Genomic DNA, 24,978 nt, shown 5'->3' on the forward strand with positions numbered 1-24,978 from the left:
TCAGTCGAAAACTTTATAGACTCTTTGCTGCAGGCTGGAATTGAATGTTCTTTATATCAGGGCTTTGGAGTGGAGCCCGGAGCTGGAGCGTGGAGCAGCTCCCGAGCAGTAGAGCTGCAGGTTTTTGCCTGGAGCTGGAGCGGAGCTGGAGCACAGCTCCAACGCCCTGCTTTATATGAAGCAAAGAAGCAGAACTCGGATTTGTTTTATTAACAAAGGAATGAAGGAAAGAGTTATACATAAGAACCAATGAAGGATGATGTCTTTTCTTGTTTGTATTTTTTAGACTTTTATGCTTAATTTACGTATTAGGTTAGAGTGTAGAACAAATTAAGGCGATTTCATTTGTCTTGCTCTATAGCATTTTGTAAATTGGTATTCAGTATCTACAAGAATATGGTAAAAAAAAAAAAAATCTAAAACTACTAGAACTCAGTCTAGTGCTGAATAGCAACTTAAAGCTACACTTTTCTGTCATGCTTTGCTCTGATTTTTTTTACACTAATTTATAAATATATATTGAAGAAATAGCTTTACTTTTTAGACTGAAAGCTTTCTTTAATGTTATGTAAGCTTCTCATGTTTTGGAAAAAACTCATGAAACTTAAATTGTACCAGATTGCACTATAAAATGTAAGTGTTGATGGGGATATTAATGTGATAAGTATGCGCTCATTCATCACTTTCGTTATGAGGAATTTTTGATCTTTCTCATTTTTTTTCCCTGAAGAACTGAATACTTCCTATAGTGCTGCTTTGTTGGAATATTTTAGAATATTAGGCAAAAGTACCATATAAAATGTTCTCATTACCAATATTAGTATATTATTGTAGTTTTTAATTTCAGAAAGGGGCACTGCTCATAATAAGAAGAGACATTAGTACCTTCCAGTGAAAATGAACATTTCTGGTATTGATATCATTAAAATATTTGTTATATGTACAGTAAGGGAATAGTGATTTTTCATGCTACATTTACAAAATATTTTATAACAGTATGAAGTTACTGCTACCAAGTGTAAGATTTTTGTATTACATTTAAACTGATTTGTGGCCTCTGGCCTCTGTCACACATAGGCTTACGCAGAGTGATGTCTCTAGCTGTTCATGTCATGGCTTAGCTTATCAGTTCTTATGAAAGGAATCTGTTTGTTTGCGATTGTAAAACTAACTTATTCAGTTGTAGCTCATCATAATGAGCTTTGCAATTTTCCTTCCCATTACATGCCACTTATAATAGGAAAAGCTTTTGTTAGAGCTATCAAACATAGCATTTTTTTAAAGTAAGGATAGAATTTGTGCTTCACAAATTTTAACAAAATGAAGTTTACTGTATTAATTCTCAAGTAGTGATACTCAGAGAGAGGTTTTTATATAACACAATTTTGTTGTAAGGGAAACAGGAGTACTTTTGCATGTGACATAGTTCTAAAGGCCACGGTGCAGATTTGCTTTCAGTATTTATGGACATGTTTTATGGAAAATATAGCTTTAGGTAATGTTTTGTATTGTGTCTCTTCAATGAACTTAAATAGCACAGCTTATAGGAAAAGTGCACTTTTGTTACTCTTACAAGATAAACTGGTTTTTAGGGAACTGAAACATAATAGGGTGAGGTTACTAAAGTGTGAAATTAATTAAAATATATTTTTTAATATTAGGGAGAACAAAAATTTGGGCCTTATGTCAGAGCGTGGCAGTGTGTTGGTGTTTCTGCCAGGTGGGTACTGACATTTTTTCACTGTGGTTTTGCTGAGGGGATGGAGCTTGTTAGCGGGTATTGAAATGACAGCTTTTTTTCTCTGACATCGCTCCTCTTCTAATTGATAACATAAGCATCAGAACATATATCAGTCTTCCATTTTACCCCCCAACCCAATATGAATATGGCAGCAAATAAAAAGAGACCTTCATTATAAAATACTGTATTAATTATAAAATACTGTATTATTTCAAATAAAGATACCAATTCCCTCCCCCTCACAAATTTTCAGCTACTGGGTTAAATGTTGAATCATACCATATTGGAAATTCTGCATTCAGTTTCTCCATTCTATATAATTATTCAGCTCCTTCATATGACAATAGGTCAATAGTGCCTCATATCCAGCCTTCATCAAGATCCTTGAAGTAGGAGTTAAGCTTCTTTTTATTTCTGTGTGTTGCTTGGCTCATTTTAAGCATTCAATAAAAAATATGTAAGGGACCACACAGCACTTCAGGTATGAACAAGAGGCTGTATTGTTTTTTTGAAGAACCAATTTAAGTTGAAAAAACTTAAACTTGCCAATTAACCTTTCCAAAAGTACGAATCTAGTTATGTAACTACTACCAAACAAAAGCCACGTGTCAAGTAATACCTGTAGAGCTGTCAAACAATTAAAAAACATTAATTGCGATTAATCACTAGATGAAAAAAATAACTGCAATTAAAACTGCAATTAATCACACTGCTAATAATAGAATACCATTCATTTAAATATTTTTGGATGTTTTCTACATTTTCAAATACATTGATTTCAATTATGACACAGAATACAGTGTACCGTGCTCACTTTATATTATTTTTACTAATATTTTCACTCTAAAAATATAAATATTTTTCAGTTCACCTCATACAAGTACTGTAGTGCAATTTATTTATCATGAAAGTGCAACTTGCAAATGTAAAAAATTTTTTTTACATAACTGCACTCAAAAATAAAAATTGTGTAAAACTTTAGAGCCTACAAGTCCACTCAGTCCTACTTCTTGTTCAGCCAATCCGTAAGACAAACAGGTTTGTTTACATTTGCAGGAGATAATGTTGCCTGCTTCTTATTTACAATGTCACCTGAAAGTGAGACCAGGCATTTGCATGGCACTGTTGTAGCCTGCGTTGCAAGGTATTTACATGCCAGATATGTTAAACATTTGTATGCCCCTTCATGCTTCGATCACCATTCCAGAGGACATGCTTCCATGCTGATGATGGGTTCTGCTCGATAATGATCCAAAGTAGTGTGGACTGATGCATGTTCATTTTCATAATCTGAGTCAGATGCCACCAACAAAGTTGATTTTCCTTCTTGGTAGTTTGGGTTCTGTAGTTTCCATAGCGGAGTGTTGCTCTTTTAACACTTTTGAAAGCATGCTCCACACCTCGTCCCTCTCAGATTTTGGAAGGCACTTCAGATTCTTAAACCTTGCGTCGAATGTTGTAGCTACATCTTTAGAAATCTTACATTGGTACCTTCTTTGTATTTTGTCAAATCTGCAGTCATCTGATACTATCATAACGTGAAATATATGGCAGAATGTGTATAAAATTACAGAGCAGAATATATACAATCCTCCCCCAAGGAGTTCAGTCACAAATTTAGTTAACACATTATTTTCTTGATAATGTCCTCTGGAACAGTATCTTTTTAATCTCTCCTCATATGGAAGCTGTTCCATACCCCTAATCATTTTTGTTGCCTTTGTACCTTTTCCAATTCCAATATATCTTTTCTGAGATGGGGCAACCAGAACTGTACAGAGTTTTCAAGATGTGGGTGTACCATGGATTTATATAGAGGCATTATGATATTTTCTGTCTTATTTTTTATCCCTTCCTTAATGTTTCCTACATTCTGTTAGCTTTTTGACTGCTGCTGCACACTGAGCAGATGTTTTCAGAGAGCTAGCCATGATGACTCCAAGACCTGGTTCTTTAGTGGTAACAGCTCATTTAGACCCCATCATTTTGTATTTGTATGTAGTTGGCATTAAGTTTTCCAATGTGCATTATTTTGCATTTATCAGCACTGAATTTCATCTGCCCTTTTGTTGCCCAATCACCCAGTTCTATTAGATTGAAAGATTGAAATAATTGGGTTTTAATCTGAAGAAGGGAAGACTGAGGGGGGACATAAGTTTTCAAGTACATAAAAGGTTGTTACAAGGAGGAAGGAGAAAAATTGTTCTCATTAACCTCTGAGGATAGGACAAGAAGCAATGGGCTTAAATTGCAGCAAGGGGGGGTTAGGTTGGACATTAGGAAAAACTTCCTAACTGTCAGGGTAGTTAATCACTAGAATAAATTGCCTAGGGAGGTTATAGAATCTCTGTCATTGTCTAACCTGCTCTTAAAAATCTCCAGTCACCTGTTGGGGATGGTCTAGACAATACTTAGTCCTTTCTTGCATGCAAGGGACTGTACTAGAAGACTCTCGAGGTCCCTTCCAGTCCTATGATTCTATCCCCTTTAATAAATCCTTCCTAAGGGATGTCTCTGTCCAAACCATGTGCTCCTCCTCACCTGTCATCTTTCCCCCAACCCTTAGTTTAAAAACTCCTCTGTGACCTTTTTAGTCTTATATTCCAGGCATCTGGTTCCATTTTAGTTTTAGGTGGTGTCCAGTCTTCCTGTATAGGCTCCTCTTTTTCCAAAGATTCCCCTGTTCCTAATAAACCATCGTCTCATCCATGCATTGAGACCCCGCAGTTCTGCCTGTGTAACTGGAAGCATTTCAAAGAATGCTACCATGGAGGTCCTGGACTTTAATCTCTTATATAGAAGCATAAATTTGACCTACAGGACCTCTGTCCTGCTTTTCCCTACAATATTGGTACCTATATGTACCATGACCACCAGCTCCTCCCCAGCACTGTACCTAAGTTTTTCTAGATGTCTCAAGAGGTCCTCAACCTTCGCACTCAGCAGACAATTCACCATGCAGTTCTCCTGGTCATCATAAACCCAATTATCTGTATTTCTAATAATCAAATCTTCCATTACTATTACCTCTCTCTTCCTAATAACAGTCTCCCTCCCGCAGAGAGGTATCCTGACGTCATCTGGAAGGAGGGTCCCAACTATGGGATTTTTTCCTTCTGCTCCAGCTTGATGTTCTCCTTCCTCGAGACGTTCATCCTCCTCAACAGCACAGAGGTTGTCAGACTGGGGGAGGGACATCTCTGCTATGTCCTAGAAAGTCTTGTCTATTTATCTCTGTCTTCCTTAGCCCCTTCAGTTTAGCCACTCTGGTTTCAAGAGCCAATACTCTATTCCTGAGGGCCATGAGCTGGTTGCACTGAATGTGCACACATGCCACCTGCCCACAAGGCAGGTAATCATACATGCTGCATTCAGTGCAATAAATTAGGTAGCCACCCCCCCCGCCTGTATGATGTTTACTCTTGCAGAGGTTTTGTTTGATTGTACTTTGGATATATTTTTGGGGGTTGGGGGATATTGGCCTAAGTATAACGAATGTTTATTTGGTTTATTTGGGTGTCGTGCTCCCTCACAAAACTCCCCTGTTCACTTGCTCTTCTGGTTGCTTTCGAGCTGGCTTTTAAAATCCCTGTTCTCCCTGAGTTAGCCCCAGAACCTTGTCAAGGGAACCTAAAGGAATTAGGGATTAAAGGATGACAGGTTAGAGTCTTGCTGAGAAGCTCTGTCTTGCCTAGCAGGCTGGTAGGGTCAGCATGCAGACCACCAAGGAGACCACACTATAAACTTCAGGGAAGCAGGGACTCGTCAGGGAAGCAGGCACATAACAAACTGATGATAAACTCACCCAAAGGTCATGTAGTCCCTCCTCCTCCACATGAAGAACTCCCTCGCAAAACTCCTGTTTGATCACTAGCTCTTGTTTATTCGCTAGCTCCTGTTCACTAACAACCTAGTGGATTACTTGAGCCGACGATCTGATCACTGTGGAGGTCTGTTATCAACCCAGTATTTCATTTGTGAGGAATTCCCTTAATCGACTTGTTCACCACCAAAGTGGCCCAGAGGTTCATTACAAGACACTTTCATCCTACCATGGGATCAAGGACTTGTGTAAGCTTTGCTACCAATTCTCCTGATTTTCAGAGGAGACAGGAGAGAGCCACACTAACTCTAAGAACTCCTTACTGGCCAAGACAATTCTGGCTAATACACATCTCCAGATGGCCGTTCAGCGTCTCGTTCCACTTCCAGACTGTCTGGATATAATATTGCAGAACCAAAATTAGATACTGCACCCAGCCATGAAATCACTGCATCTGACAGACTTGAATGTTGGCTTGTTGAGTGCTCATGCCAGGTCCAAGAAATCCTTATGTAAAACAGGCCTTCCCAAAAAGGACTCTCCAAAAAGAATGATTTTCAGTCTGGGCAGGCCAATATGCTTGTGACCCAGTACAGGCTCCTATACCAAAAATGCATGTCTACTTCCTGCATTTGAAACACTCTGAGTTTTCGTTCAGTTCCATAAAGATCTCCATGATCTTACCATGATCTCTGCCTGCTATCCACCTGTTCAGTCCTGTTCAGTCTCCTCACATCCCACAATATCAAGATTCCTGAAGGAATTGTTATATATTTACATACTGGTCAGAGAATCCACCTCACGCATGGGATCTCAACATCATTTTTGCGAGCCTTATGGTATCTTCTTTTGAGCCACTTTTGAAATACAACATACCCTGCTGTAACATTTTCTGGGAGGGCCAGCAAACTCAAACTTGTGTCTGAAGCCCTCCCAAACCCCACTCAGTTTTACCCCTTTTGTCCCAAGTGGTTATCCAAATTCAGTGTGTTGTGGGTCATTCCAGTTACAAAATGAAATTAATGATGGAGTTAGATATTCCTTTGGTGCGATCTTGTTTATTTACAAAGAATGTACAAAATCTTGTTTCCCTGAATACAGGAGGAACCAAACAGGAGACTGTTCCTTTGTTTGTTTGGTTTTACAAGCCATCTTTTCAGCCAGCTCACTATACCCAAAAAGCTTTCTTTTAGCTTTCTCTCAGGGCCACATTACCAGCCTTCTGCTACTGTCTGCTTTGCTTTCTCTTGCTGGTGCTTCAGTTTCTGCTGTCTGTCTATGCTTTTCTGGTCAAACAATACCCAGAAAAGCCTTCTGCACACACAGTTCTAGTTTCTGGGTGGGCTTACGTACCCCTTTATAGCAACCCCATCCCAAGACAGAGGATCCTGTTTCCTACAGCGGTTCTAAGTGAAGGATGGCAGGCACACCTATTACTCAATGACATACCACACAATCTGTAATAAAATTCTTCAAAGATAACATGGTGTTCAGATTTCATCTGATGCTTATCCCTAAAGTAGTCATGGAATTCCATTTGAATCAGTCTATTAACTCATCTGTCTTCTTCCCTAAACCCGCTTAGGACAGAAAAAGCTCCACACACAGGATGTTTCAAGGGACTGAGCATACTATATTGAAAGAGGAGAGCCTTTCCGACTGCCTTCGCAGCTCTTCATGGCAATTTCTGGTGCTTCAAAAGTCATTTTCTTTCAGAGGATATCAAAATGGATTATGCAGTGCATAACAATCTGCTACCTCTGATTATACCTCTCCAATCCAATGTTAATGCTCACTCAACTATAGCAGAAACCTACCCATATAAGGGCATGTAAGGCAGTCACATGGAGTAACTCTCTGACTTGTTAAATGCAGTGCCCTTGACCTAGCTGCAAGATCAGATGCCAAGTTTGGGGGAGCAATATTACAATCTCTGTTCAGTTAGGTCAGTCAGAACTCCTGAATTTCACTTGCCAGATGCAGTGCTGCTTGTTGGTCAGCTAGAGTGGGATTCACACTGAGAAGAGAGAACGGTTTCTTACCTTTACAGGAACTCTGGTTCTTCAAGATGTCGTCAATGTGGGTCCCACAACTCAGCCTGTATCCCCACTTTTTTGGAGTTCTCTGTATCTGTATTCTGAATTAGTGAGGGACTGGGGAGGGGTGGTTGGGGCCACTCTGCCCTTTACCCCTCAGATGAGATTGCAGGTAAGAGAGAAAGGAGGGTCGTGTGGTTATGGCAGTTGAATGTCACTCTGGAATCTATCCCTGCCTCTGCCAGAGAGTTCTTGTTATAGTACTTCATCTTATGGGCACCCAACTTGCAGGGTTGGCAATTTTCCAGGAAAAACTAGTTTAGGAGAGGATGCTGGTAAATACTGAACCTGTTTAAACCTGTTTTAAACTGGGAAAAATAATTGAATCAGTGTCCAGCAAGCACAGAACAAATTTTGGATACATCCGTTCAAAACCAAGGTATAGGCTTAGTGTATCCACTACATGAAAGTTGGTCATTTGCTCCAGAACGCTGCATAGCTAAATGCACCTGGACTGGTAGTAGGCAACTCTGCATGCTTCTGACTGCTTAATCAATGCTTCAAGCCCACAACTTTGCATTATTGTTGTTTTCATGTAGTCAGATGTTCTTGATTTTTGTTTATATAACGTTGAAAATTGAAATATGAGTCATGACATGTATTACTGCTTGGAGAAAATACTAAACTAAAAATGTATACAGACATTCCAATGTTCAGTATTTTATAATTACGTATATTAACGTTACGCCCACTGCGGTCTTGCTTTTTATTTGTGCAACCCTAAATTAATCTTTGAATCTACTGCATTACGTAACCATAATTTGAATATGTAACTAAAATTCACTGCAATGTGGTGTGCATTAATAAAATGGTTTTTAAAATAGAAAATGCCTTAAACTGGAACTAACTGGTTTTTCGTGAGGTGGTAAAAACCACCTTTGGTGAATACTATGCCATTCTTGCTGACTTAAGACACCTAGGGCTTGATTTGCTGAAATGCTAAGGAGTCTCAACTGAAGCAAATGGGAGCTGTGCTTGAATAAAGTGATATAAGTGCTAAGAACTTTGAAAAATCAGGGCCTGGGTATATCTGTTTCGGTACCCCAAATTAGTGGGCACTTGATAGTTTTGGACTTTATCTCTCGTCTTTAGTTCCTTATCTGTAAAACGAGGCTACCTCCCTACTTCACAGGGGCTATGACAATGAATTTATCTCTAAGTTTGTGAAGCACTCAGTCACTATGGATATGAGGGTCAAAGAAAAGACCATATGGAAATTAATAATTCAGTATTCAGTGTAGGGTTTGGATGATGTGGTATGAATAAGGAATGGAGCCGAACATTGAATGGTGAGGATAAAAAGAAATACCGAATAGCTACCCATTCAGTGAGCACTGTTTATCCTATGCACTATACAAGTCAGAGGTCCTATGGAAAAATATTATGTGATCATCCAATTGAAAAGAAAAGGAGTACTTCTGACACCTTAGAGACTAACAAATTTATTAGAGCATAAGCTTTCGTGAGCTACAGCTCACTTCATCGGATGCATTTGGTGGAAAAAACAGAGGAGAGATTTATATACACACACAGAGAACATGAAACAATGGATTTATCATACACACTGTAAGGAGAAAGAAAAGGAGTACCGGTGGCACCTTAGAGACTAACAAATTTATTAGAGCATAAGCTTTCTTGAGCTACAGCTCACTTCATCGGATGCATTTGGTGGAAAAAACAGAGGAGAGATTTATATACACGCACACAGAGAACATGAAACAATGGGTTTATCATACACACTGTAAGGAGAGTGATCACTTAAGATAAGCCATCACCAGCAGCAGGGGGGGGAAAGGAGGAAAACCTTTCATGGTGACAAGCAAGGTAGGCTAATTCCAGCAGTTAACAAGAATATCAGAGGAACAGTGGGGGGTGGGGTGGGAGGGAGAAATACCATGGGGAAATAGTTTTACTTTGTGTAATGACTCATCCATTCCCAGTCTCTATTCAAGCCTAAGTTAATTGTATCCAGTTTGCAAATTAATTCCAATTCAGCAGTCTCTCGTTGGAGTCTGTTTTTGAAGCTTTTTTGTTGAAGGATAGCCACTCTTAGGTCTGTAATCGAGTGACCAGAGAGATTGAAGTGTTCTCCAACTGGTTTTTGAATGTTATAATTCTTGACGTCTGATTTGTGCCCATTCATTCTTTTACGTAGAGACTGTCCAGTTTGGCCAATGTACATGGCAGAGGGGCATTGCTGACACATGATGGCATATATCACATTGGTAGATGCGCAGGTGAACGAGCCTCTGATAGTGTGGCTGATGTGATTAGGCCCTATGATGGTATCCCCTGAATAGATATGTGGACAGAGTTGGCAACGGGCTTTGTTGCAAGGATAGGTTCCTGGGTTAGTGGTTCTGTTGTGTGGTGTGTGGTTGCTGGTGAGTATTTGCTTCAGATGGGGGGCTGTCTGTAAGCAAGGACTGGCCTGTCTCCCAAGATCTGTGAGAGTGATGGTTCGTCCTTCAGGATAGGTTGTAGATCCTTGATTATGCGTTGGAGAAGTTTTAGTTGGGGGCTGAAGGTGATGGCAAGTGGCGTTCTGTTATTTTCTTTGTTGGGCCTGTCCTGTAGTAGGTGACTTCTGGGTGCTCTTCTGGCTCTGTCAATCTGTTTCTTCACTTCAGCAGGTGGGTATTGTAGTTGTAGGAATGCATGATAGAGATCTTGTAGGTGTTTGTCTCTGTCTGAGGGGTTGGAGTAAATGCGGTTATATCGTAGAGCTTGGCTGTAGACAATGGATCGAGTGGTATGATCTGGATGAAAGCTAGAGGCATGTAGGTAGGAATAGCGGTCAGTAGGTTTCCGATATAGGGTGGTGTTTATGTGACCATCGCTTATTAGCACCTTAGTGTCCAGGAAGTGGATCTCTTGTGTGGACTGGTCCAGGCTGAGGTTCATGGTGGGATGGAAATTGTCGAAATCATGGTGGAATTCCTCAAGAGCTTCTTTTCCATGGGTCCAGATGATGAAGATGTCATCAATGTAGCGCAAGTAGAGTAGGGGCATTAGGGGACGAGAGCTGAGGAAGCGTTGTTCTAAGTCAGCCATAAAAATGTTGGCATACTGTGGGGCCATGCAGGTACTCATCGCAGTGCCGCTGATTTGAAGGTATACATTGTCACCAAATGTGAAATAGTTATGGGTCAGGACAAAGTCACAAAGTTCAGCCACCAGGTTAGCTGTGACAGTATCGGGGATACTGTTCCTGATGGCTTGTAGTCCACCTTTGTGTGGAATGTTGGTGTAGAGCTCTCAAAACTGGATACTCTCATAAAGAACCAACCTTCCACACAAACTTCCTCGTGGCTGGACTTTACAAAAAGTAGACAAGCCATTTACAACACACACTTTGCTTCTCTACAAAAGAAAAAGGACACTAAGCTGTCTAAACTACTATATGCCACAAGGGGCCACAACAATGGTTCCCGTAACCCACCCAGCAATATTGTTAATCTATCCAACTATACTCTTAGCCCAGCAGAAGAATCTGTCCTATCTCGGGGCCTCTCCTTTTGCCCCTCCACCCCCACGAACATGATACAGTTCTGTGGTGACCTAGAATCCTATTTTCGACATCTCCAACTCAAGGAATATTTCCAACACACCTCTGACCAACATATTAACCCACAGAGACCTTCCTGCCAACAATACAAAAAGAAGGATTCTGGGTGGACTCCTCCTGAAGGTCGAAACAGCAGCCTGGATTTCTACATAGACTGCTTCCGCCGATGTGCACGAGCTGAAATTGTGGAAAAGCAGCATCGCTTACCCCATAACCTCAGCCATGCAGAACACAGTGCCATCCACAGCCTCAGAAACAACTCTGACATCATAATCAAAAAGGCTGACAAAGGAGGTTCTGTCGTCATCATGAATAGGTCGGAGTATGAACAAGAGGCTACTAGACAGCTCTCCAACACCACTTTCTACAAGCCATTACCCTCTGATCCCACTGAGAGTTACCAAAAGAAACTACAGCATTTGCTCAAGAAACTCCCTGAAAAAGCACAAGAACAAATCCGCACAGACACACCCCTTGAACCCCGACCTGGGGTATTCCATCTGCTACCCAAGATCCATAAACCTGGAAATCCTGGACGCCCCATCATCTCAGGCATTGGCACCCTGACAGCAGGATTGTCTGGCTATGTAGACTCCCTCCTCAGGCCCTACGTTACCAGCACTCCCAGCTATCTTCGAGACACCACTGACTTCCTGAGGAAACTACAGTCCATTGGTGATCTACCTAAAAACACCATCCTAGCCACTATGGATGTAGAAGCCCTCTACACAAACATTCCACACAAAGATGGACTACAAGCCGTCAGGAACAGTATCCCCGATACTGTCACGGCTAACCTGGTGGCTGAACTTTGTGACATTGTCCTCACCCATAACTATTTCACATTTGGTGACAATGTATACCTTCAAATCAGCGGCACTGCGATGAGTACCTGCATGGCCCCACAGTATGCCAACATTTTTATGGCTGACTTAGAACAACGCTTCCTCAGCTCTCGTCCCCTAATGCCCCTACTCTACTTGCACTACATTGATGACATCTTCATCATCTGGACCCATGGAAAAGAAGCTCTTGAGGAATTCCACCATGATTTCGACAATTTCCATCCCACCATGAACCTCAGCCTGGACCAGTCCACACAAGAGATCCACTTCCTGGACACTAAGGTGCTAATAAGCGATGGTCACATAAACACCACCGTATATCGGAAACCTACTGACCGCTATTCCTACCTACATGCCTCTAGCTTTCATCCAGATCATACCACTCGATCTATTGTCTACAGCCAAGCTCTACGATATAACCGAATTTGCTCCAACCCCTCAGACAGAGACAAACACCTACAAGATCTCTATCATGCATTCCTACAACTACAATACCAACCTGCTGAAGTGAAGAAACAGATTGACAGAGCCAGAAGAGTACCCAGAAGTCACCTACTACAGGACAGGCCCAACAAAGAAAATAACAGAACGCCACTAGCCATTACGTTCAGCCCCCAACTAAAACCTCTCCAACGCATCATCAAGGATCTACAACCTATCCTGAAGGATGACCCATCAATCTCACAGATCTTGGGAGACAGGCCAGTCCTTGCTTACAGACAGCCCCCCAATCTGAAGGAAATACTCACCGGCAACCACACGCCACAAAACAGAACCACTTACCCAGGAACCTATCCTTGCAACAAAGCCCGTGGCCAACTCTGTCCACATATCTATTCAGGGGATACCATCATAGGGCCTAATCACATCAGCCACACTATCAGAGGCTCGTTCACCTGCGCATCTACCAATGTGATATATGCCATCATGTGCCAGCAATGCCCCTCTGCCATGTACATTGGCCAAACTGGACAGTCTCTACGTAAAAGAATGAATGGAAACAAATCAGACGTCAAGAATTATAACATTCAAAAACCAGTTGGAGAACACTTCAGTCTCTCGGGTCACTCGATTACAGACCTGAGGGTGGCTATCCTTCAACAAAAAAACTTCAAAAACAGACTCCAACGAGAGACTGCTGAATTGGAATTAATTTGCAAACTGGATACAATTAATTTAGGCTTGAATAGAGACTGGAAATGGATGAGTCATTACACAAAGTAAAACTATTTCCCCCCCACCCCCCACTGTTCCTCTGATTTTCTTGTTAACTGCTCGAATTAGCCTACCTTGCTTGTCACCATGAAAGGTTTTCCTCCTTTCCCCCCCCGCTGCTGGTGATGGCTTATCTTAAGTGATCACTCTCCTTACAGTGTGTATGATAAACCCATTGTTTCATGTTCTGTGTGTGTGTGTATATAAATCTCCCCTCTGTTTTTTCCACCAAATGCATCCGATGAAGTGAGCTGTAGCTCACGAAAGCTTATGCTCTAATAAATTTGTTAGTCTCTAAGGTGCCACAAGTACTCCTTTTCTTTTTGCGAATACAGACTAACACGGCTGCTACTCTGAAACCCATCCAATTAAAGATGGCAGTACAACATGCAACATTTAATTCTGGCACGTCCTAGAATTTCAGTGATTGACTTTACAACTTTAATTTTCTTTAAATATAGCTTTCTCATGGGGGAAAAAATATAACGGGTAGTGTCAGGCAACTTCAGTTATGGAGTAGTACTGCCAGTCCCACATATAATGACAGGTTTCAGAGTAGCAGCCGTGTTAGTCTGTATTCGCAAAAAGAAAAGGAGTACTTGTGGCACCTTAGAGACTAATACATTTATATGAGCATAAGCTTTCGTGAGCTACAGCTCACTTTATCGGATGCATTCGGTGGAAAATACAGAGGGGAGATATATATACACACACAGAGAACATGAAACAATAGGTTTTATCATACACACTGTAAAGAGAGTGATCACTTAAGATGAGCCATCACCAGCAGCAGGGGAGGGAAGGAGGAAAACGTTTCATGGTGACAAGCAAGGTAGGCTATTTCCAGCAGTTAACAAGAACATCTGAGGAACAGCGCGGGGTGGGGTGGGGGAGGAGAAATAACATGGGGAAAGTTTTACTTTGTGTAATGACTCATCCATTCCTAGTCTCTATTCAAGCCTAAGTTAATTGTATCCAGTTTGCAAATTAATTCCAATTCAGCAGTCTCTCGTTGGAGTCTGTTTTTGAAGCTTTTTTGTTGAAGTATAGCCACTCTTGGGTCTGTGATCGAGTGACCAGAGAGATTGAAGTGTTCTCCAACTGGTTTTTGAATGTTATAATTCTTGACGTCTGATTTGTGTCCATTCATTCTTTTACGTAGAGACTGTCCAGTTTGGCCAATGTACATGGCAGAGGGGCATTGCTGGCACATGATGGCATATATCACATTGGTAGATGCGCAGGTGAACGAGCCTCTGATAGTGTAGCTGATGTGATTAGGCCCTATGATGGTATCCCCTGAATAGATATGTGGACAGAGTTGGCAACGGACTTTGTTGCAAGGGTAGGTTCCTGGGTTAGTGGTTCTGTTGTGTGGTTTGTGGTTGTTGGTGAGTATTTGCTTCAGATTGGGGGGCTGTCTGTAAGCAAGGACTGGCCTGTCTCCCAAGATCTGTGAGAGTGATGGTTCGTCCTTCAGGATAGGTTGTAGATCCTTGATTATGCGTTGGAGAAGTTTTAGTTGGGGGCTGAAGGTGATGGCAAGTGGCGTTCTGTTATTTTCTTTGTTGGGCCTGTCCTGTAGTAGGTGATTTCTTGGTACTCTTCTGGCTCTGTCAATCTGTTTCTTCACTTCAGCAAGTTGGTATTGTAGTTGTAGGAATGCATGATAGAGATCTTGTAGGTGTTTGTCTCTGTCTGAGGGGTTGGAGCAAATGCGGTTGTATCGTAGAGTTTGGCTGTAGACAATGGATCGAGTGGTATGATCTGGATGATAGATAGAGGCATGTAGGTAGAAATAGCGGTCAGTAGGTTTCCGATATAGGGTGGTGTTTATGTGACCATCGCTTATTAGCACCGTAGTGTCTAGGAAGTGGATCTCTTGTGTGGACTGGTCCGGGCTGAGGTTGATGGTGGGATGGAAATTGTTGAAATCATGGTGGAATTCCTCAAGAGCTTCTTTTCCATGGGTCCAGATGATGAAGATGTCATCAATGTAGCGCAAGTAGAGTAGGGGCATTAGGGGACGAGAGCTGAGGAAGCGTTGTTCTAAGTCAGCCATAAAAATGTTGGCATACTGTGGGGCCATGCAGGTACCCATTGCAGTGCCGCTGATTTGAAGGTATACATTGTCCCCAAATGTGAAATAGTTATGGATAGTTGAGGATAAAGCCACAAAGTTCAGCCACCAGGTTAGCCGTGACATTATCGGGATACTGTTCCTGACGGCTTGTAGTCCATCTTTGTGTGCAACGTTGGTGTAGAAGGCTTCTACATCCATAGTGGCTAGGATGGTATTTTTAGGAAGATCACCAATGGATTGTAGTTTCCTCAGGACGTCAGTGGTGTCTCGAAGATAGCTGGGAGTGCTGGTAACGTAGGGCCTGAGGAGTGAGTCTACATAGCCAGACAATCCTGCTGTCAGGGTGCCAATGCCTGAGATGATGGGGCGTCCAGGATTTCCAGGTTTTATGGATCTTGGGTAGCAGATAGAATACCCCAGGTCGGGGTTCAAGGGGTGTGTCTGTGCGGATTTGTTCTTGTGCTTTTTCAGGGAGTTTCTTGAGCAAATGCTGTAGTTTCTTTTGGTAACTCTCAGTGGGATCAGAGGGTAATGGCTTGTAGAAAGTGGTGTTGGAGAGCTGCCTAGTAGCCTCTTGTTCATACTCCGACCTATTCATGATGATGACAGCACCTCCTTTGTCAGCCTTTTTGATTATGATGTCAGAGTTGTTTCTGAGGCTGTGGATGGCATTGTGTTCTGCACGGCTGAGGTTATGGGGCAAGTAATGCTGCTTTTCCACAATTTCAGCTCGTGCACGTCGGCGGAAGCACTCTGTGTAGAAATCCAGGCTGCTGTTTCGACCTTCAGGAGGAGTCCACCCAGAATCCTTCTTTTTGTAGTGCTGGTAGGAAGGTCTCTGTGGGTTAATATGTTGGTCAGAGGTGTGTTGGAAATATTCCTTGAGTCGGAGACGTCGAAAATAGGATTCTAGGTCACCGCAGAAGTGTATCATGTTCGTGGGGGTGGAGGGGCAAAAGGAGAGACCCCGAGATAGGACAGATTCTTCTGCTGGGCTAAGAGTATAGTTGGATAGATTAACAATATTGCTGGGTGGGTTACGATAACCACTGTTGTGGCCCCTTGTGGCATGTAGTAGTTTAGATAGCTTAGTGTCTTTTTTCTTTTGTAGAGAAGCAAAGTGTGTGTTGTAAATGGCTTGTCTAGTTTTTGTAAAGTCCAGCCACGAGGAAGTTTGAGTGGAAGGTTGGTTCTTTATGAGAGTATCCAGTTTTGAGAGCTCATTCTTAATCTTTCCCTGTTTGCTGTAGAGGATGTTGATCAGGTGGTTCCGCAGTTTCTTTGAGAGTGTGTGGCACAAGCTGTCAGCATAGTCTGTGTGGTATGTAGATTGTAATGGATTTTTTACCTTTAGTCCTTTTGGTATGATGTCCATCTGTTTGCATTTGGAGAGGAAGATGATGTCGGTCTGTATCTGTTCGAGGTTTTTCATGAAGTTGACAGATTTCCACTCTATATACCTAAATTCAGTGCCTTGCATAATGACAGGTTTCAGAGTAGCAGCCGTGTTAGTCTGTATTCGCAAAAAGAAAAGGAGTACTTGTGGCACCTTAGAGACTAACAAATTTATTTGAGTATAAGCTTTCGTGAGCTACAGCTCACTTCATCGGATGCATTCGGTGGAAAATACAGAGGGGAGATTTATATACACACACAGAGAACATGAAACAATGGGTTTTACCATGCACACTGTAAAGAGAGTGATCACTTAAGATGAGCCATCACCAGCAGCAGGGGAGGGAAGGAGGAAAACGTTTCATGGTGACAAGCAAGGTAGGCTATTTCCAGCAGTTAACAAGAACATCTGAGGAACAGCTCGGGGTGGGGTGGGGGGGAGAAATAACATGGGGAAAGTTTTACTTTATGTAATGACTCATCCATTCCCAGTCTCTATTCAAGCCTAAGTTAATTGTATCCAGTTTGCAAATTAATTCCAATTCAGCAGTCTCTCGTTGGAGTCTGTTTCTGAAGCGGCTAACTTAGAACAACGCTTCCTCAGCTCTCGTCTCCTAATGCCCCTACTCTACTTGCACTAAATTGATGACATCTTCATCATCTGGACCCATGGAAAAGAAGCCCTTGAGGAATTCCACCAATTTCAACCATTTCCATCCCACCATCAACCTCAGCCTGGACCAGTCCACACAAGAGATCCACTTCCTGGACACTAAGGTGCTAATAAGCAATGGTCACAAAAACACCACCCTATATCGGAAACCTACTGACCGCTATTCCTACCTACATGCCTCTTGTTTTCATCTAGATCATACCACACAATCCATTGCCTACAGCCAAGCTCTGCGATATAACCGCATTTGCTCCAACCCCTCAAACAGAGACAAACACCTACAAGATCTCTATCATGCATTCCTAGAACTACAATACCCACCTGCTGAAGTGAAGAAACAGATTGACAGATGCAGAATAGTACCCAGAAGTCACCTACTACAGGACAGGCCCAACAAAGAAAATAACAGATCGCCACTTGCCATCACCTTCAGCCCCCAACCGAAACCTCTCCAACGCATCATCAAGGATCTACAACCTATCCTGAAGGACGACCCATCACTCTCACAGATCTTGGGAGACAGGCCAGTCCTTGCTTACAGACAGCCCCCCAACCTGAAGCAAATACTCACCAGCAACCACACACCACACAACAGAACCACTAACCCAGGAACCTATCCTTGCAACAAAGTCTGTTGCCAACTCTGTCCACATATCTATTCAGGGGACACCCTCATAGGGCCTAATCACATCAGCTACACTATCAGAGGCCCGTTCACCTGCGCATCTACCAATGTGATATATGCCATCATGTTCCAGCATTGCCCCTGTGCCATGTACATTGATCAAACTGGACAATCTCTACGTAAAAGAATAAATGGACACAAATCAGATGTCAAGAATTATAACATTCAAAAACCAGTCGGAGAATACTTCAATCTCTCCGGTCACTCGATTACAGACCTGAGGGTGGCTATCCTTCAACAAAAAAAACTTCAAAAACAGACTCCAACGAGAGACTGCTGAATTGGAATTAATTTGCAAACTGGATACAATTAACTTAGGTTTGAATAGAGACTGGGAATGGATGAGTTATTACACAAAATAAAACTTTCCACATGTTATTTCTCCCCCCCACCCCACCCCGCGCTGTTCCTCAGATGTTCTTGTTAACTGCTGGAAATAGCCTACCTTGCTTGTCACCATGAAACGTTTTCCTCCTTTCCCCCCCACCCCCCGCTGCTGGTGATGGCTCATCTTAAGTGATCACTCTCCTTACAGTGTGTATGATAAAACCCATTGTTTCATGTTCTCTGTGTGTGTATATAAATCTCCCCTCTGTATTTTCCACCAAATGCATCCGATGAAGTGAGCTGTAGCTCACGGAAGCTTATGCTCAAATAAATTTGTTAGTCTCTAAGGTGCCACAAGTACTCCTTTTCTTTTTAGTCCCACATATAGTAAGTGTAGGTGTGTGTTTGTCGTCTTATTTGGAATGTAATTTTTTACTCACTTTTCATTGTGTGTTTTCTATTTAACCTCTCTATTGTAATTTGTATATGAAAAGGGATAAAGAAATAGAAACAGATTTAGGAATTAAGCAGAAATGAGAATCCATTTGAGAATAAAATCATTAATTTCTTTGGTTTCGAGTTAGCATCAAAATGTTTAGTTTAACTCAGCTGTTTATTTCCCCCCTAGGTTTGGCAGAAATGAATTACATGCATGAACTTCTCACAAGCATGATTCACAAAAGGTAAGTTAAAATGAGTAACACATAGTAAAATATTTTCATATGTACAGTTCTATTTTAATTTCATTAAATTCCTGTTGTGTATTTTAATATTAATCCTTCAGCTATGGAGTTGTAGTCCCAAAAGGGACCCCTGGGGTAATTATGCCTCTGACTATTGTGAATTACTGTATAGATATTACAGTGATGCATTTCCTCTAGGTTGCAAGTATATCTGCTCCATTCAAGTGTGACTTTAGAAGAACAGAATAATGTGTTTTTGACTCCAGTTCCTGGTTACAGAAAGGTAAACAAGTATTGAAACATGGCTTACTTTTTATAAAAGAAGTGGATAATTTTGGTTATAGGCAATGTTAGCTTCTCAGGCTAAGATCACTGTTGGTGGAATTATTACTAATATTTGAAATTATTAATATTTATATGGGAAACCACCAAACACTAATTTAAGCATAAATTCCTTTCTTAAATCCAAAGGCCAAATGGTATTCATACAAATGCTCTAGACATGTATAAAAAGCCTAAATAATAAGCAATTTACTACAACCAAATAGTAAGAAAAGCATTTGATCGTGATACTTACAAATGGACTAACCCCAGGGGTGTTTAGACCCAAATTGGTCGGCTCCAACATGGTCAAGCAGGTGTTAACAATGAACTGCTTTAAGAGTTTACTTTTTATATCCTTTAACAAACAAGTAATGTGTTGCCAATCATTGACTCCAGCTAAAAAGCAACTTGAGACAATTCACCCTTATTTCCAGGCTTAATCCAGATAAGGTTTACAGCCTCCTTTCTTCCCAAGGCCTTTCCTTTTTTATCTTCTCCCCCACTCTTTGCTTATCAGCAGAACAGTGGGAAGGTTGGGGATTGTTTCTTTTAAGACAATTTTTCTTTGTCTTGTTACTGCAGCTCTTTATTTTATTAGTTACTTTGAAAACCATGCATCCTTCCCACACTACAAGTAATACTAATTCTCATGGCCTTCTTTTATTTGCTGATTGGGGCCTTCTTTACAACACTTACTTAGCCAAATGTAAGCCAACTTTAATTTTTTAATTTTATTCTTCTCCTACAACTGTATAAAGGCAATCCAGCTTTTTCAAGTTCGAAACCGATCACTTTTCTGGTAGGTCAGAAAAGCTTTCTTCAGTTAATTTACAGCTGTGGTTGTTATCACTGTCCACAGCTTAAAAAAAAGGACAGAGGCTATAATAGACTTGATGAAGTTTATAATTAAACAAATTATTGTATATTGTTCCTGCAAAGTGAATTGCAGATGGGGATTCCTGCTCCTGGGTGTCAATAGTTCTCCATGCTCAATCATGCCCTATGTTTGTTAGCGTCTTGATTTCTAGTGCTGTTAGATTATTGAAGTGTTACAGTTAAAAACTTAAAATATATATGTACTATGAAGTTACTACAACCAATTCCAAATTTTATTTTACTATAGCGCTCTTTGTTTTGCACTAGAAAAATAAAATCAAAGTGCTGTGACACCTTTTGTTGTCTAGACACAATACTGATGAAAATCACTTTGGAAAATGGCAGAGGGCACAAAACACAAATATATTTCTATTTCATTCACATTTTTTTCTCCCCACCAAGGAAAGTTTTATATAAATACATATATTAATATAGACGAGTGAACTTTTCTTTGCATATTTTTTCTTTTTGGACTTGAACTAGATTATTCTGTCTACAAATATGGCTGAGAGCTCTGTAACAGTTCCAGACGTAAAATATGGTGAGTATTCTATATTGTAATTAGGAATATGTGTATCCTATATGTACTTCACTTGCATTTCCCTACTTCGGTGCCTTTCATCCCCAATCGAAAAAGGCCTTCATCACACCTTTACTGTATGATAACTTTGACAGTGAGATTTCCACCCCCCTTCCACTCACCCAGCAGCAGGGATTCTCTTACAGATTTTCTTTAAAGGTAACAAGGAAAAGAGAGAAAAAATTAAGATTGACCTACTCTGCTGTATGAGAGTTAGGTAGTGATGGTGGTTGTTAAACGTGTCTGACACTTGAAATAGTTTTGCCGCTTTTGGATGTTGTGACAGAGGTAAAAACAATTGGTATGTCTTTAAGGCATAATAACTTAAGTAACCGTGTTAGAGGAATCTTTGTCCTGTGTAAAAATGCTTAAATGTGGTGGATAGCAAAATTAAACATGAACCATTTAAGCTATGTGAAGTTATACATTTATGATTGGTTTCAGAGTAGCAGCCGTGTTAGTCTGTATTCGCAAAAAGAAAAGGAGTACTTGTGGCACCTTAGAGACTAACAAATTTATTAGAGCATAAGCTGTCGTGAGCAGCTCACGAAAGCTTATGCTCTAACAAATTTGTTAGTCTCTAAGGTGCCACAAGTACTCCTTTTCTTTTTACATTTATGATTGAGACTTTCAGGTCAACATGAGCAACTATCAACAAAGAGGACTCTCTGTCCCCCATAGATTTGAAAGAAGTGTATCTTCATATCACATCTTTGCAGCTCACAGGTATATCTTCACTGTCCTTCAGAGTAGCAGCCGTGTTAGTCTGTATCCACAAAAAGAAAAGGAGGACTTGTGGCACCTTAGAGACTAACAAATTTATTTGAGCATAAGCTTTCATGAACTACAGCTCACTCCTTACCCTTGAACTAGCAGCCAGCCCAGAGTATCCAGACACATCGTGGTAGCGTTGGTAGTAGCTCTGAGGTAGGAAAGGAAATATATATTCTGATCAGAGCTCGCTCCATAGATAAAGCATAGCAGACTATTTGGAGAATAACAAAATTTCTGGATTCATACAGACTTGTTCTGAACGAAGATCAAAGCCATCTCCTGGCATCCCAAGCTATCCTTCATCTACGGGGGTAAAGACTGACATAGGCTCTCACAAGATATTTCTTTAGATAGCTGAAACCAAGGAAAAGTATAATTGAGTGAGGTGGTTGACAGTTCATTATCTGCATAGGTATCTTTCAGTTGGCAAGGACATTACAGTGCATCCTACTGTCCTTCCCCTTGTCATCCTACACAGAATATAAAAGTTACTTGGGCGGTATTTTAGTCCCTTGGTGATGATTGATGATTGAGATGGGATAACTAAAGAGGAAGGGGACAAGGAGCCAGTGATATTGGGAAAATGTGTGGGAGCTGATTGATGACTGGAGGCTGTGGGGTAGGGGGTGGAGAGATGGATGGGATGAGGAGCTGGGAGAGGGAGAACTGAAACTGGGCAAGGAGAATGGGGACAAGGAGTCAGGGCGGGAGAGTGACTGGGAATGGTGGAGGAAGACTAGGACTCGGACAGGGAGCCTTGAGGCAGAGACTAGGACTGGCCAGGCAAGGAGACTGGGACAAGAAGCCTGAGGAGTGGCGACTGGGACTGGGTTGGCAAGATCAATGGAACTGGGACAAGGGACTGCGGGTGAGGGAAAGGCAAGACTGGGACAAGGACAAGTTTGAGGGGATGGGAATAAAGGGATGAAGCGTCAGGGTAGGGGATTCCGAAAGGAACAGCCATACGGTTCTGTGCCAGGAAGACCACCTTCCCCTTCACAGCCTGGAACGGAACCTGGGATTCCTGAGTCTCATCATTCCTCTGCTGTCATCAAAGGTTTGTGAAATCCATTGTCAAAATGTTTAATTGTCCTCTGGTGCTGGTCCACACACAGGATGACAGCCTACTATTGCTATTAGTTACTCGATTAGTTCAAGTAACAGTGGTCTGTGCAGTGGATCTAAAGCTACCAGGTCTGCTGATGAGCAGTATGGGATGTCAAAGTTCATAAGTTCTGTAGATTAAGGCCAGAAAGGACCATTGTGATAATCTAGTCAGACCTTAGGTATAACTCGGGCCATGGAAGTCTCCCCAAAGTAATATGATGCCACATGGTGGAATTTGTTTTTTTCAATTTGCTCTTTTAAAAACCTAGGACCTGATATTTTTCAGAGTACTTAGAATAATATAGGACTTTACATATTAAAGTTCAACTCCTATTGATGTGCATTGCAGCTGTGAGTCCTCAGCATATCTACAAATCAGAATCCTGGGTCTCAAGTCAGTCACCAGAAAATGAGGAACACCTAGTTTAATGACCATCTGTGGAAAGTTTGGTTTTGGTGACTTGCTTAGCATCACATAGGAACTCTGTGGAAGAGACAGAAATAGAATCCTGTTCTTCTTTGTGTAGTATGCCTGTGGGTGATCCACTGTGGATGTATCTGTGCCTCTATGAAAGATTTTAGGTAGCAGTGTCCATTCAGCCTGCACTTACGCTGTCCTTCCTGGTCTGCCTCCAGGCTATCTACCACTGCTCAGCCGAATCCTCCTCAGTTCCTTCTCCACCGCCTTTGGCCTTGAAGGGAGTGAGAGTTCTCTTCCTTATCTGTGTCATTAGCATTAGTAGTAGTAGTTTTTGGTTCTTTTGTTCTTCTTAATAGTTAGTGTTTCATTATCCTGTTGAGTTTAAAAAAAAAAAAAGAAAAACAGCTTTCGTTTACCTTTTACCATTTTAGGAAAGCCCTCCCTTTCTTCCCTTGGGGTGTTTAAAAGACATCAGGAGCTGTGGAAGCTCCCTAAAAGTGAGGAGGACACCAGCGCCCAAATCATGGACCTGGCCCTCTGTGCCTCCCCTTCCCCTCTGCCCTCACGCTGTCCTTTTCCCCTCAAGATCCTCCCCCGCCATTTGCTCTTCTCCGCCTCTTCCCCCCGTCACTTGCCTTTACATCTAGTAAAAAGTGGTGGGGGCATGGGCCCCTGGACACCCCCCCGGAAGACATTCTAACGTCTTTCAGTTTAAAAAAAGGAAGAAGAAGAAAGACGAAAGAACATCTCTTCTGCATTCTTCACTGCTAGAGGGTAATTGTACCCCCACCCCCCCAGGGGCATGTGCAGCTCTCTTGGCTTCAAGAGATGCCTCTCCTGCAAGGAGTCAATTCCAGACACACACTGTGTCCAGTGCCTGGGGGAGTCCCATATCCTTCAGAAGTATTCCCTCTACCAGCAGCTAAAGCTGAGGTCTTGTAAAAACTGGAAGCTGAATTTAAAACTCCTCCTAATGACAAGGCACGTCAGCTGCCATGGGACTCTGCTGACCCCAGATCATCCCCCAGAACCTTCAACTTCAAAGGGGGTAGAGTCACCAAAAAACCACAGCAGATTTCCCCTATAAAGGCTCCAGGAAAAAGGGCTCCAAGCCCTCAAATTGAGTTGTTGGCCAGGCAGAGGGGTTCCGCAGTGTGATCTGCCACCTTGGTACTGGCAGCTCCGAAGTACGGTACCCAGAAGGGGGTCTCCACTGTGAGTTCTGCCGCACCACCTAGAAATATCAGGGGCTCAGGCTCTTAGGCAGCAGTACCACCCCCTAACGAGAGAGACAATTACCATACTGTCTTTAATAAAGCGGCACCGAGTAAACCTTCAGTACTGTGTGTGACAAAGCTCCCGTCTGTGGAGCACTCTGTATGTTTACAAACGTTGGTACTAACTGTGTACCACAGACACTCTGCAGCAGCACTGAATGAGTCAACAGTGCTGCAAGAGTTTGGTACTCTAGTGACCTGACAGTTGGGAAGAACTGCAGTCCCCATTACTCGCTACCAGGGCCCTGGTTATGAGCACATCCTGGCCACTGGAATCACTCTCGATACTAAGCTACGTAACGCACAAACCCTAGTCAGAGCCATCCTTACCCACTGACAAGTCTGAACGTCACCAGGAGGATCTCATTTCCCTGGCCTCTCACCATCACTGTACAAGGGACCTCCTCAGTTCCATTGAGCTGACCCGCAATCATGGTATGGGCCTCCTTGGGGACCTCCCCCCCCCGATGGCTGTACAGATCCTA

At 42.0% G+C, this 24,978-nt stretch overlaps 1 protein-coding gene across 2 annotated transcripts in view; it reads left to right on the top strand.

The window, feature by feature from the left end:
• TDRD9 (tudor domain containing 9) overlaps positions 1-24,978 on the top strand; it is a 171,727-nt gene that overhangs the window by 75,321 nt on the left and 71,428 nt on the right. For both annotated transcript variants that reach the window (XM_038406469.2, XM_038406467.2), the window contains exons 9-12: positions 1,662-1,720; positions 19,080-19,134; positions 19,333-19,417; positions 20,818-20,875. In XM_038406469.2, coding sequence (XP_038262397.1) covers positions 1,662-1,720; positions 19,080-19,134; positions 19,333-19,417; positions 20,818-20,875 — 257 coding nt within the window. The remainder of the gene's footprint in view (positions 1-1,661; positions 1,721-19,079; positions 19,135-19,332; positions 19,418-20,817; positions 20,876-24,978) is intronic.

Source organism: Dermochelys coriacea, chromosome 6 (assembly GCF_009764565.3).
Source record: "Dermochelys coriacea isolate rDerCor1 chromosome 6, rDerCor1.pri.v4, whole genome shotgun sequence".
Taxonomy (NCBI): Eukaryota; Metazoa; Chordata; order Testudines; family Dermochelyidae; genus Dermochelys; species Dermochelys coriacea.